General features: G+C 39.8%; 1 protein-coding gene across 1 annotated transcript in view; it reads left to right on the top strand.

Annotated features, from left to right (window-relative positions):
* Nsun7 (NOP2/Sun RNA methyltransferase family member 7) overlaps positions 1-13,350 on the top strand; it is a 49,898-nt gene extending 36,548 nt beyond the window's left edge. The window contains exons 10-11 of the mRNA XM_004658835.2: positions 10,635-10,758; positions 11,996-13,350. Of these exons, the coding sequence (XP_004658892.1) occupies positions 10,635-10,758; positions 11,996-12,631 (760 nt within the window). The 3' untranslated portion in view covers positions 12,632-13,350. The remainder of the gene's footprint in view (positions 1-10,634; positions 10,759-11,995) is intronic.
* Positions 13,351-15,111: the final 1,761 nt, after the last annotated feature.

The raw sequence follows: 15,111 nt of genomic DNA, 5'->3' as shown, positions 1-15,111 counted from the left end.
GGAATCTCAATGTAGTTTTAATCTGCATTTCCCTGATGACTAGTGACGTAGAACATTTTTTTAGGTGCTTATATGCCATTCGTATTTCTTCCTTTGAGAACTCTCTATTTAGCTCCTTAGCCCATTTTTTGATTGGCTTGTTTGATTCCTTATTAGTTAACTTTTTGAGTTCTTTGTATATCCTAGATATTAATCCTCTATCAGATATATAGCTGGCGAAGATTTTTTCCCATTCTGTAGGTTGCCTCTTTGCTTTTTTCACTGTGTCCTTTGCGGTGCAAAATCTTTGTAATTTCATTAGGTCCCAGTGGTTAATCTGTGGTTTTATTGCCTGAGCAATTGGGGTTGTATTCAGAAAGTCTTTGCCAAGACCAATATGTTGAAGGGTTTCCCCTACTTTTTCCTCTAGCAGTTTCAAAGTTTCCGGTCTGATGTTAAGGTCTTTAATCCATTGGGACTTAATTCTTGTGCATGGCGAGAGAGAAGAATCTATTTTCATCCTTCTGCAGATATTTATCCAGTTTTCAAAACACCATTTGCTGAAGAGGCTGTCTCTTCTCCAATGAGTATTTTTGGCATTTTTATCGAATATCAGGTGGCTATAGCTACTTGGGCTTACATCTGGGTCCTCTATTCTGTTCCACTGATCTACATGTCTGTTTTTGTGCCAGTACCATGCTGTTTTTGTTACTATGGCTCTGTAGTATAGGGTAAAATCAGGTATGGTGATACCACCAGCCTCTTTTTTGTTGCTCAGTATTATTTTAGATATTCGAGGTTTTTTGTGATTCCAAATGAATTTTTGGATTGTTTTTTCTATTTCCATGAAGAAAGCCTTTGGAATTTTGATAGGGATTGCATTAAATGTGTAGATTGCTTTAGGTAAGATTGCCATTTTCACGATATTGATTCTTCCAAGCCAGGAACAAGGGATGTTTCTCCACTTTCTAGTGTCTTCTGCAATTTCTCGCTTGAGTGTTTTAAAGTTCTCATTCTATAGATTGTTTACTTCCTTAGTTAGGTTTATTCCAAGGTATTTTATTTTTTTTGATGCAATTGTGAATGGGAGTGATTCTCTGATTTCATCCTCTGTGTGTTTGTTGTTAGCATATACGAAGGCTACTGATTTCTGTGTATTTATTTTGTATCCTGCTACATTGCTGTAGGTTTTGATCAGCTCTAACAGCTTGCTAGTAGAGTCTTTAGGGTCCTTTATGTATAGAATCATGTCATCTGCAAATAATGATAACTTGATTTCTTCCTTTCCAATTTGTATCCCTTTTATGTGTGTCTCTTGCCTTATTGCTATGGCTAAGACTTCCAAAACTATATTAAATAGAAGTGGAGACAGTGGACACCCTTGTCTTGTTCCTGATTTTAGTGGAAAAGCTTCCAGTTTTTCCCCATTTAGTAATATGTTGGCTGTAGGCTTCTCATAAATAGCCTTTATTATATTGAGATATGTTCCTTCTATTCCCAGTCTCTGTAGGACTTTTATCATGAAGGGATGTTGGATTTTGTCAAATGCTTTCTCTGCATCTAATGAGATGATCATGTGATTTTTGTCCTTCAACCCATTTATGTAATGTATTACATTTATAGATTTGCGTATGTTGAACCATCCCTGCATCTCTGGGATAAAGCCTACTTGGTCAGGGTGAATGATCTTTTTGATATACTCTTGTATTCTGTTTGCCAATATTTTGTTGAGAATTTTTGCATCTATGTTCATGAGGGAGATTGGTCTATAATTTTCTTTTTTTGTTCTATCTTTGCCTGGTTTTGGTATCAGGGTGATGCTGGCCTCATAGAAGGAGTTTGGTAGAATTCCTTCTTTTTCTATTTCCTGGAAAAGCTTAAGAAGCAATGGTGTTAGCTCTTCCTTAAAAGTCTGGTAAAATTCAGCAGTGAATCCATCCGGGCCTGGGCTTTTTTTAGTTGGGAGATTATTGATAACTGCTCGGATCTCCATGTTTGTTATAGGTCTATTTAAGTGATTAATCTCATTTTGATTTAATTTAGGTAGGTCATATAGATCAAGGAAATCATCCATTTCTTTCAGATTTTCATACTTTGTGGAGTATATGCTTTTATAGTATGTCCCTATAATTTTTTGAATTTCTCTGGAATGTGTTGTGATGTTACCTTGTTCATCTCTGATTTTATTAATTTGTGTCTCTTCTCTCTTTCTTTTGGTCAGATTTGCTAAGGGTTTATCAATCTTGTTTATCCTTTCAAAGAACCAACTCTTTGTTTCATTAATTCTTTGGATTGTTCTTTTTGTTTCTATTTCATTAATTTCTGACCTAATCTTTATTATTTCTTCCCGTCTACTACTTTTTGGTTTGCCTTGTTCTTCTTTTTCCAAGGCTTTAAGGCGAAGCATTAGGTTGTTTACTTGCGACCTTTCTAATTTCTTAATATAGGCACTTAAGGCTATAAATTTACCTCTTAGAACTGCCTTCATTGTGTCCCAGAGATTTTGGTATGTTGTGTTCTCATTATCATTTGACTCTATAAATTTTTTGATTTCCTTTTTGATTTCTTCATTGACCCACTCATCATTTAGTAGTGTATTGTTTAGTTTCCATGATTTTGTGTATGCTCTATAGCCTTTCTTGCTACTGATTTGTAGTTTAATTCCATTGTGGTCAGATAGAATGCAAGGAATTATTTCAATTTTCCTGAATTTGTTAAGATTTGCTTTGTGTCCTAATATATGGTCTATTTTAGAGAATGTTCCATGTGCTGCTGAAAAGAATGTATATTCTGCAGCCTTTGGATGAAATGTCCTGTATATATCTGTTAGGTCCATTCCTTCTATGACCTCATTTGGTCCAGATGCCTCTCTGTTTATTCTTTCCCTGGATGACCTGTCAATTGATGAGAGTGGGGTGTTAAAGTCACCCACCACCACTGTGTTTGGTGTTATCTGTGACCTTAGTTCTAATAGTGTTTGTTTGACGAATTTGGGAGCCCCCATGTTAGGTGCATATATGTTTAGGATTGTAATGTCCTCCTGTTGGAGTGTGCCCTTAATCAATATAAAGTGACCTTCCTTATCTTTCTTGACTAACGTCGGACTAAAGTCTACCCTGTGTGATATTAGGATAGCAACCCCTGCTTGTTTTCTAGGCCCATTTGCTTGAAACACCGTCTTCCAACCTTTCACCCTAAGATAATGTCTATCCTTTGTAGAAAGGTGAGTTTCTTGGAGACAACAAATTGTAGGATCCTGCTTTTTAACCCAGTCTGCAAATCTATGTCTTTTCGTTGGGGCATTGAGACCGTTGATATTAAGAGATATTATTGAAAGGTGTTTATTTATGTTTGCCATTTTTGTGTGTGTGTGTGTGTGTTACTAGTTCTACCTGTGCTCTCTTCTGTTAACTGGTATTTGAGTATAGCTGGTTTTTTCTAGGTTCCTTATATGTGTGCTTTTCCTTTTGTTCAGCATGGAGGATTCTATCAAGTATTTTCTGTAGAGCTGGTTTTGTCTTCAAATACTCCTTTAACCTGCTTTTGTCATGGAATGTCTTTATTTCTCCATCTATTTGAATGGATAACTTTGCAGGATAAAGTAACCTTGGTTGACAGTTGTTATCTTTCAGAATTTGGAATATATCACTCCAAGCCCTTCTGGCTTTAAAAGTTTGTGTTGAATAATCTGCTGTAATCCTGATGGGCTTGCTTTTGTAGGTAACTTGATTTTTCTCTCTAACTGCTTTCAATATTTTTTCTTTGGTTTGTGTGTTTGGAAGTTTGAGTATAATGTGGCGAGGAGAGGTTCTTTCTGGGTTTTGTCTGGCTGGGGTTCTAAAGGCTTCCTGTATCTGTATTGGCACCTCTTTCCCAATTTGGGGGAAATTTTCCTCTATGATTTTGTTGAAGATGCCTACTATGCCTCTGGAGTGGAGTTCTTCTCCTTCTACTATGCCCTGAATTCTTATATTGGATCTTTTCATAGTGTCCCGAATATCTTGAAATTCCCACTCATACTTTTCTATAAGTTTGTCTTTCTCTTTGTTGGACTGCATTAGGTCTGCCACCTGATCTTCTAGCTTAGATATTCTGTCCTCTCCCTCATCCATCCTACTGGTGAGATTTTCTACAGAGTTTTTTATTTCATTAACTGTGTTCTTCATTGCTAGTAATTCTGACTGGTTTTTCTTTATTATTTCTATTTCCCTATTTATGTCTTGTATTGCCTTCTTTATTTCATTAAATTGGTGTCCTGCCTCTTCTTTGATTCCTTTGATTTCCTCTTTGATTTCTTCTTTGATTGTTTTCATGTGTTCTTTGACCTCTTTGAACATATTTATAATTATTCTTTTGAACTCTTTCTCAGGCATTTCCTCTAACTCTTTCTCACTGGAGGACATTTCTGATGCATTAATACTTTTAGGTGGATTTATATCATCTTGCTTTTTAGTGTTTCTTGTGTTATAATGTATATATTTTTGCATCTTGGGTTAAGTTAATGCTTGGATTTTCTAGCTAGCTGTGTATTCTTAGCTGTATCAATTGATTTGATGTAATATATTTTCAGGGTAGGACCTTAAGGTATTAGGTGTGGCTCTTAAGACTCTCAGAGTATCTACAAAGATGTTCTTAGGGGTTGAGTTTCCCTGCTATAGGAGTATTCAAGCAGGCTGAGTGGAATAAAATACAGGTAGACTCTAAAATTTAACTAACACTGTACACATTCAATCAAAAACAGCCCCGAGTATGTATGCAAGAGTAGTTATTATAATGACCAGATCCTCTATCAACAAAGAGGTTTAGATTTCTGGTCTGTTGAGGTTTCCAAGTCAGCTTGTGACCAAGTGAGACCCTTCCCTGGTGCAATCCCAGTTACCTTGGGTGATTTTGGTCTCAGTCAAGTTGCTGCCTGGGTCGTCGGGCTGCTGTTCTGATTTCTGGAGCTGGGCACTTGCTTTTCCTACGGGGTAAACTGAGCCGCTGCTGCTGCCTCTGCTGCTGTTGTAGCTGCCACCACCGGAGCCACCACCGCTGCTGAAGCTGCCGCTGCCGTGTCCACCGCCGCTGCTCACCCCGAAGCCGCTGCTGCGGGATCTGCCGCCGCTGCCGCTCCTGGGTCCGCTGCTGCTGGGGCCACTGGTACCGGTGCTGGAGCTGCTGAAGTTGCTGCCGAACTCTGCTCCTGCTTGGGTCCCGCTGTCAGCCCAAGTTGGCGTGGCCGGTCCCGGGCCGCTGCTGTGTTCGCTGGAGCTGGGTTCAGGTGGTGGGGGAGGGGAGGGAGCCGCGGCTGCTCTGGTTGTATCGCTGCTCCACGTGTGCTTCTACCTCGCGGTCTGCTCCTCCCTCCGTTGCTCGCTGCCGCTCTCCCCTCACGTTTCCCGAGTTGCAGAGAGCGCGGTGTGAGGGGAAAATCCCGCACCTGGCTTGTCCTGCAGCTCGAGCCGAGAGTCCGGCGGCTTTCTGCTGTGCCGCGGCTGCGGCGGTTGGCCGAGCTGCCCCGGAGCCGCTTTTCCCGCTTGTGCAGGCTCTGGATGCTCTATAACTCTTCCACTTCTCCGCTGCCGCCTCAATTTCCTATACACCTCACTTTTTAGTAAAAGTGTGTATTTTGCTGAGTTTTTTTGGTCTTTTTCCCCCCTAGGCTGCTTTGGCGTGGTACCTACGCCGCCATCTTAACCGGAAGTCCCTCAGTGAATTTTTTTCTCAGCTGATCTTTTATCATGCTAACGGATTAAGTATTTTCTATTTTATTTTTATTATTTATTTATCTGAGAAAGAGAGAATATGAATGGGTACTCCAGGGCCTCTAGCCACTGCAAACAAACTCCAGATGCGTGCACCACCTAGTGCATCTGGCTTATGTGAGTCCTGGGGAATGGAGCCTAAGCCTTAACCACTGAGCCATCTTTCCAGCCTGAATTCAGAATTTTGAGGGCTAGGTTGCATTCAGTACTGTACTATAATTTCCTTGAGAAGGTGGAAGGTAGGTGAGGTGAGCAGTGCATGAGAGGAATTAGATTGCTCACTATGTACTATGCTGATTAATAGTGCACACATACTGGCCACTAATAGAGGCTTTGCTTGCCTTGTCTCTGTGATGCCAAGATCCTAATGTGCTCATTACTATCAGTGAGCCCTGCTGACAGCCCTGGCTTAAAAGGATGGCTTTGTGCTGCGCTCATCCTCTCACTAGCAGTTTTCTTACTGCTTCGATAGCTTGAGGCTTCCTCTTAACAGTTATGCAATGTAGTAGTTTTCTAACCAACTTAATGGGGCGTTCATTGCAGGGTCTCACTTGTAAGAGTCTCCTTATCTTTCTTTGACTACCTGGCATTCCACCTCAATATGAGCCATCATGTATTAGTTTTGTATTTCTACTAAAAAATGATCATAAACTTCATGACTTCAAGCAATTTTTAATTAGCTTACAATTGTGCAGGTTACAATATATCTTGGGATGTCACAGAGATCAGCCAGGCTGCAATGTAGAGGCTCTGAGGAACAATCTCCATTCAAGCCCATTCTCTGTCTGTGAGCCGAGGACCTTTTTCCTCACTGGCTGCTCTTAGCTGCCTTCTTCTTTGCCATGAATCTCCTTCCATCTTTTGGCTAGCAGAGGTGCAAGCGAGTCCATCTCATAGTTTGAATCTCTGGTATTGTCTATCTCTGCTGCTCAGGGCCCTACATATCCATATCCAAGGATGAATTAACTTGGACCTTAGTTACATCTGCAAAATCCCTTTGTTACATGTATTCATTTCCTAGCCTACTGAAACACATTACTCTAAACTTTCTTATAAAAACAGAAGCTTAGTCTTGTGAAGTTCTGGAGGTCAGAAGCACTAAAGTAATGTATTGGCAGGGTTAGCTCCCTCTGGAACCTGTGATGGAAAACATGTATTCTCCTAGTTTCTGGTGGTTGCTGGAAAATATTTGCATTGTTTTTTCTTTTTGCTTGTTCATTTTTTCAAGGTAGGGTCTTGCTCTATCCCAGGCTGACTTGGAATTTACTATGGAGTCTCAGGGTGGCCTCGAACTCATGGCGATTCTCCTACCTGCCTCTTAAATGCTGGGATTAAAGGTATGTGCCACCACACCTGGCCCAAATTCTTGCATTCTTTAGCATATAGCCATGTCACTCTAGTCTCTGCTTCCATGTTTGCATGGCCTTCTTGCCCTACATGTTCTGTATATCCTTTTCTTCCTATAAAAACTCCAGTATTGGACGTGGAGTTCACTGTACTCCAGTGTGATCTCAACTATTGTATCTGCAAATATCTGTTCTCAAATATGCTCTTGAAGTTGTGAGTGGACTTGAATTTTGTAAGAACACTGTTGATCCCACAATAGTTCATTTTGTGGCCTCCTAAAATTGGCATTTCTCATTTGAAAAATATACTCATCTCAACTCAACATCTATAGAAATCTTCATCCATTCTAGGATCAAGGATAAATCTAAATGCTCATCTTGTATCATTAACTAAAAAAAAAAAAAAATCCCCTTGTCCAGTGTGGTTGTGCACACCTTTAATCCCAGCACTCAGGAGGCAGAGGTGGGAGGATTGCTATGAGTTTGAAGCCAGTCTGGAACTACAGAATGAATTCTAGGTTAGCCTGGGCTAGAGTGAGACAGTACTTTGACAAACAAAAACAAAATTCTCAAGTATAGCCCTCTAAGGATAACTGAAACTCTGGCTATGACCATACTTTACTATTCAAAGAAGAGCTGTATGCTAGTGTTTGGAAACTCTGTTGTTAGGACGGCCTCTGGAAAGTGACTCAGCCAGTCCTCATTATGGATTGCTACTACTATTAGAATGCATAGATGTAGCTAAATGCAATGGGCTTATTAAACAAATATTTATTGAATACCCAGTATACATCAGATACTCAACCAGGTATCAGTAGTGGATCCATGAATCAAAACTAACAAAAATCCAAACATTCATATTTACATTTTAGCACTAAACAGGATTCACATTGGGAAGAAATAATTGTTTTCACTGAGTGTTTTTTACCTATATGTAAGTACATTATTATTTATTTATTTGAGCAAAAGAGGTAGACAGAGGAAGAAGGAGAATGGTTGTATCATGGCCTCCTGCCACTGCAAATGAACTCCAGACACATGTGCCACTTTGAGCATCTAGCTTTATGTGGGTACTGGGAATCAAATTCAGGCCATAAAGCTTTGTATGCAAGTGCCTTTAACCATTGAGCAATCTCTTCAGACCAGATTTTTTTTTTTTTTCAAGGTAGGGTCTCACTCTAGCCCAGACTAATCTGGAACTCACTGTATAGTTCCAAGCTGGCCTTGAACTCACAGTGATCCTCCTACCTCAGCTTCCTGTGTGCTGGGACTAAAGGCATGTGCCACTCTGGCCCACAATTGCTGTTCTTTATTTAGCTCCATCATGTGCCAGACTCTTTGGTGAATCATTTAAACTTACATATGCGCATCCAGTTCCTGAGTGATATAGCTCCTTATCCGGATGCCCCAGCTCATTGGAAGTAGTTACTGTAGCTAAGGGTGCACTTACAGGATGTTTGTGCTTTCCATCATGTTCCTTTCTGCCCAGACTCCCCTTCTTTACCTTTCAAGAAACCTGCTTATTCTTCAAGACATACCATCAATGTACCTTTCTCTAGGAAGACTTTCTGTTTGCTACAGCTAGCTGTACCTTGCTTAATTCTGTTTTCTACAGTGTGTCATCTCAACTTGGCTTGGCATTCATATTTGATCTTCTTTATAATATTGTAAACTGATTAATTTCACCAACCGAAGTGTAAACTAAGAGAATTAATGTTTTATTCATGTGTTTTGCACCTAATAGACAAATAATGAAGTGAATATAAATTTAAAATTAGTTTTACATTTCAGAATAGACAAAATTAATACAATATTTTCTACTATTTTGATTCATGTGGATTAGTGCTTATTTTCTTTGGTTCATTGAATATATTTTAATCCCAAAGTATGAGCATATAAGACATTTATTCATGAATGAATTTGCTGTTACATGAGAAATTAAATATCAAAACCAAAATTGATGGCAGAAAATAAGAGGCTGCTGAGAGCATAACACTAAAGGATATATCTATCATACCTTCTAAGGCTCAGGGAACATTGTGGAAGGCTGGAAGAATATAAGAGCCACAGACTGTGCAGGCATCCTTGTGACATGAATAACCCCTTAGTGGTTACCAATGCCCCCACAAGATCCGCATGGTTCTGAGTCCATCAACATTTTGCCATGAAGGACAGAGGAGGACAAAAGGACAGTGGCAGCAAAACAGAGCAAGGACCACCTTGACAGCTGGGGGTCCTCAGGGGATAAGAGGCAGGGGGAGAGTGGACAAAAGAGGATAATGGAATAGGAATACAATCAGATCACTGTTTGTTTCTATATTGAAGTTCCCAGTTAATTTAAAAAAACTCGAAATTTATTTTAAATGAGTGCTTACGAGCTTATATATCTGGTATAGTCTTTTCTTTGTTATGTACTGTTTTGAACAGTACATGACTCACCCATTAATACTCATAAAGGGATAAGAAAGTTATGCATTTAAAATTATAGGTTATATTTTAGTTGTATAAAAAGTAACCTGAAGAAAGATGTCATACATTTTGTACTTTGATAATATGTGGAAACATGAGATGTTTGGTGCTAACCTTTGTGATTATTGTTTGCTAAAAGTTTGTTATTCTTTGCAGTTATTTAAAGGTAGAGACTTTGAAAGCATAAATTATAAACTAACATGAATTATTGAGCTTTCAACTTAGCATGTTGAGAGACTGCTTTGATATTTACCTACTTGTAATTTTTTAACTTTTTAATGTGCCATCTTTGTGCATCTGGCTTTATGTGGATACTGGGCTCTCAGGCTTTGCAGGCAAGTGCCTTTAGCCACTGAGTCTTATCTCTAGCCCCATCTTTAAATTTTTTTTTGTTTATTTATTTGAGAGAGAGGGAGAGAGAGAATGAGAATGGGCACCCCAGGGCCTTTAAACCTGCAGACGAACTCCAGATGCATGAGCCACCTTGTACATCTGGCTTATGTGGGTACTGGGGAATTGAGCCTGGGTCTTTAAGCTTCACAGGCAAGTACTTTAACCACTAAGACATCCCTCCAGCCCTTCAGCTCCCCCGCCCTCCCCCCCACCCCGAGGTAGTGTCTCACTGTAGCCCAGGCTGACCTGGAATCCACTATATAGTCTCAGAGTGGCCACGAACTGACAGCGATCCTCCTACCTCTGCCTCCTGAGTGCTGGGATTAAAGGCATGCATCACCACACCCAGCCAGCCCCCCTTTTAAAAAATATTTTATTGAGCCAGGTGTGGTGGCACACACCTTTGATCCCAGCACTCAGGAGGCATAGGTAGGAGGATTGCTGTGAGTTTGAGGCCACCCTCAGAATACAGAGTGAGTTCCAGGTCAGCCTGGGCTACAGTGATACCTACCTCAAAAAAATTATTTTTTAACTTCTTATTGACAACTTCCATACATATCATAATCATAGTCTCCACCTACCCTATTTATAATTTTTACTTAAGTGATTAGTAGAACAGAAGAAAACTTAGTTGAACAATGTTTTCCTCCTCTTAGAAAAAACATTCTAACTGTTTAATGTTTATTCATTTCTGCTGCAGGCTCAGTCCTCCTGTTCTTCCACTGTGTTCCTTAAAGGAAAATTATTTGTCTACTGACAAATTTTTCAGAATAGAACCATCTGAAATCACCAATGGCTGTTTTCTTTCTATTTTAATAAGAGAGGTAAGGGGGAAGAAAAATCCCAATCCATGTCTATATCAGTTTCTTCACTGGTTCCTGTGACCCAACACCTGACAAAAAGCAGCGTAAGGAAGGAAAGGGTTTGTTTCAGCATAGCAGCAGGAACTTGAGGCTGGCTCATCACATTTTATCCAGAGTCAGGAAGGAACGAGTGATCAATGCTGGTGCTAAGCTTGCTTTCTGCTTTTTATGTAGTCCAGCATCTCATATTGGACTGGGAATGGTACTATTCACATTTAGGGTGAGTCTTCCCACCTCATTTAACCTAATTTAGAAAATCTCTCATATACATGTGTAGTAGTCAGCCTCACATTGTTGGGATTAACTTCCAAACCAGGCACAGTATGGAAGAAGGGATTTATTGAAGCTTGAAGATAGAGGGGAAGTTTTATAATGGCAGAAGAAGCTGGTCCGCTATCACAGGTCTACGTAGAAAGAGAAAAAGCAAGTACCACCAGAACCATAAGCAAGCATGCTTCAGGAGCCCCATAATAGTAGAGCTTAAGCACTTTGTTGTACATCTTTGTTGTTGGAATCAGATCCGTCCCCAAGCACACCTTGGAGCTGGACCCTAGGATCCGTCCACAGTGATACCTCCTCGAGCAAGGTGGCTGGAGATTTAACTTATAAGCTTGAACAAAACTCCTGTATTTACTGGGGGTCATCTATTTAAACTACAACAACATGGCCTTAGATTTGTTTCCATGGTGATTTAAAATCCTGTCAAGCTGACAACTGAGACTAACCACCACAATGTCATACTTTGGAAATGAAAAACAACAAAGCTTCACAATTAAAACCTACTTCATGAACTTCTAAACTATGTTACTGTTAGTCCATCAGTCACTGAAGGGCAGGAAAAGGAATTATTTTTATATGGCAAATAAGGTTTATTCTTTATGTTTCTCCTCAGTGTTCCTTTTTGCCTGCCCTCCATTCCCACCTTTCCAAGCAATTTGTCAGCATGTAGTGCATCTTCCTTAACAAAACTAGCTATGCCATTCTTTTACCAGGTTTGTAAATGGGGAAGTTGAAATAAAAATATATTATTTGCTGGTGCTTATGAGATATATCAGGGACTAAGGCCTAAAACCCACATATTTTATTACTATTATGTTATTACATATTCTTTATATATTTTTTATAAAATACTGACAGACATTTTATAATGTATGCAATAATGGTGGCCCCACATTAATGATTGCTGCTTCCATTGTAGCGAGACCCATCTGAGACAGTGTCTGTGAAAGATGTTTTGGCCCGAGCAGCAGCAAAGGGTCTGCTGGATGGGATTGACTTGGAGAAATCCTCCAAACGGGAGAAGAAGAAGAAGAAGAAATCAAAACTATCATTGACAAAAGCTTCTGGGAATGATAATGACATCCAAACAAAAATCACAGAGTTCCTGAATCGAGAAAGTAAAGCTGCTGCTAATCAGTCAGAAACATTAACAACAAAACCACCTCTCCCACAGAAAAGTATGACTCAAGTGGGTGCTTCCTCACAGATCAGAAAACCCAGCAAGCCTGCCAACACTCCTTTAGTGGCCACATTGACAAAAAGCACTTATTCTTCCAGACCCGGCGAACAACAGACAAACTTTAGAAGATCTCGCCCAGAAGGCAGATTGCTTTCTTTGAAACCTGTGGAGATTATTTTGCCTCCAGTAATGTTCCCATTTTCAAGTCCCCAAGGGGTCAGACCTCAGATGCCAACTGAACATTTTTCCTACCATTGGGTTGCACCCAAAACCATACCCTCCTACTTTCCCACACCACCAGCTTTCAGAAAAGTGGAAAAGCCGAAGGAAAGCTTACCCTCCTCTCCACTTGGGCGTCCTCGACCATGGCTTTGAGTGTGTGGCCCTGGCCACAGGTACTGCTGGTATTTCTTGAAGGTTAGACACTGCCATTGCAAGATACGTGTGCTTTCAGTCACTTGCTGTCTTCGAAGTGTGATATTACCTGCAGAGAAGGAAGACGGGTGAGAAGCAGTAATGGGCAGAGGTTGAGTGGGCAAAATCAAGATTTTACAAGCTCAGTGCTAACCTGGTTTAGGGTGTCTACAGTTTTAAGACTCAGAATTAGCTCTTAGAACTTCCTACTCCTGAGAACTCAGTCTGGACTAAGCTATAGCTATCTCACTTGAAGGGAAAATGGTTTGCTTTCTAGCAGGCTGCTTTGCAGACTTCACTCAGAGGGGCTCACTGGAAAGTTCTGGGGTGCAAAGGATGCCTTTCTTCCTTACCCCCTCCAGTTGGGGACTGTCAGTTACTGCAGTTGAACCTTTTCAGTAACCATTTTTCCTTAAGCATCCCACTGTTCCTGAAACAGGGTATGCCATGAGCTATTGTAATGGACTGAGCTTGAGTAGGCGCAGGAAGCACAGGAGGTCCCGAAGTGCCAGGTGTGTGCACACATTCAGATGAAGTTTCTGACAGAAAAGTGTTTCTGGTGAGTTGCCAGGATCCCAAGTTGACTGAGCTTAAGTACCTTCCCTTCTGCCCATTTATGCCAAACACATGCAAAAAAGGACTGTGAGCAAATGTCTATCTAGACATTCCTAGTTCTGAGAAAGAGGTACAGCTGTTGAATACAAGTGATTATATGTATTGTTGAAGAGATCCATGCAGGTTTCTGATTCGATTCAAAGATGAGGTGATACAGCAAAATGCACAATTCATGTCAAATGGCACATAGAAATCACACTTTGGCAAGTCACTTCTGATCACAATTAAAATATATCACAGCACTATGTTAATTATATTAAATGTCACTCCCTCTTGAATGTATCACCAATTGCCTAACAATATTGACATGGCTTTATTTCTGGGTCTACTGACTTTTTTTTTTTTATCATGAAAGCAAAGATTAAGTTAAAACTGTAACCGATTTTTAAAAGCTCATAGACATATTCACAGAGTTTGAATTTCAAGTTTTATTTTCATATTTCAGTTGTGTGGAAATGTTTATAAATTCCTAAATGCTCAATTCAGGTGACATGTAGTAGAATATTTAGGTCTGTTTCAACTCTAATATTCTAGCTTTTGTTTTGTCACTTGAAGTAAGAAGGAAAAAAAGAATGGTGGATTTCATCTTCATAGTATTAAACTATTGTTATTTTAGCTAAAGATTTACATTTTCCAGTAAAATATCAAAGTGAAGAAAACAAGTTTTATACTTGAAAGAGGCTTATTTTAAATCTCTAAGGAACTTTCCTAGTTAGTTATGACCTCTTAAAAAGCATAGCACTTGGGGGCAGGGTCAGGGAGATGACTCAGTAGATCAAATGCTTGCCATGCAAATATGAGTACCTGAGTTCAAGTCCTCAGAACACACGTGAAAAGCCCAATGCTGTGGCAGGTATCTCAATCTCAATGTGTTTATGGAAAAACAAAACAAAACAAAATAACCCCAAGACTTGTTGGTTATAGAGCTGTAGGCCTTTAATCCCAGCACTTGTGTGGCAGAAGTAGAAGAATCTCTGTGAATTTGAGGCCAGCCTGGGATTACACAGTGAATTCCAGGTCAGCCTGAGCTACCGTGTGACTGTACCTCAAACAAACAAACAAACAAACAAACAAACAAACAAACAAAAACAACAACAGCAACAACAAAAAACAAACTTAAAAGTAAAAAAGCACAGAACTTAAGCCATATAAGCATGACAATTATAAGTTCTAGGCCATTCCCAAGCTACACAATTAAGACCATCTGAAAAAACCTAAGGGGCTGGGTTGTTGCTCAGTGAAAATGTTTTATCAGCCCTAAAAGTTTTTGGTTCGTAGGCTGGAGAGATGGCTTAGCAGTTAAGGCATTTGCCTGCAAAACCAAAGGACCCAGTGCCCACATAATCCAGATGCACAAGGTGGCACATTCATCTGGAGTTCATTTACAGTATAGTGAGTGGCTGAAGGCCCTGGTGCACTCATTCTCTCTCTCTCTCTCTCTCTCTCTCTCTCTCTCTCTCTCTCTCTATATATATATATATATATATATATATATATATGTGTGTGTGTGTGTGTGTGTGTGTGTGTGTGTGTGTGTGTGTGTGTGTGTCTTTCTCACTGTCTGTCTCTGAAATAAATAAAATAAATAAATAAAAAAATAAAGAAGGTTCTCTGGTGGAATCTTAAGGGTCTCTTACATATAGAGTCATATCATCTGAAATCAAGGATACTTTTACTTTGTCCTTCCTTATTTGTATCCCTTTTGCGTCCCTTGTCTTATTGCTATAGCCAAGACTCTCAGTACTAAATTGATTAAGAGTAGAGAAAGTAGACACACTTGTCATGTTCCTGCTTTTTGTGGAAATGCTTTGAGTTTCACTACTTAG

This window comes from Jaculus jaculus, chromosome 11 (assembly GCF_020740685.1).
Source record: "Jaculus jaculus isolate mJacJac1 chromosome 11, mJacJac1.mat.Y.cur, whole genome shotgun sequence".
NCBI classification, from domain to species: Eukaryota; Metazoa; Chordata; class Mammalia; order Rodentia; family Dipodidae; genus Jaculus; species Jaculus jaculus.
This window is presented reverse-complemented; position numbering and strand designations above follow the sequence as displayed.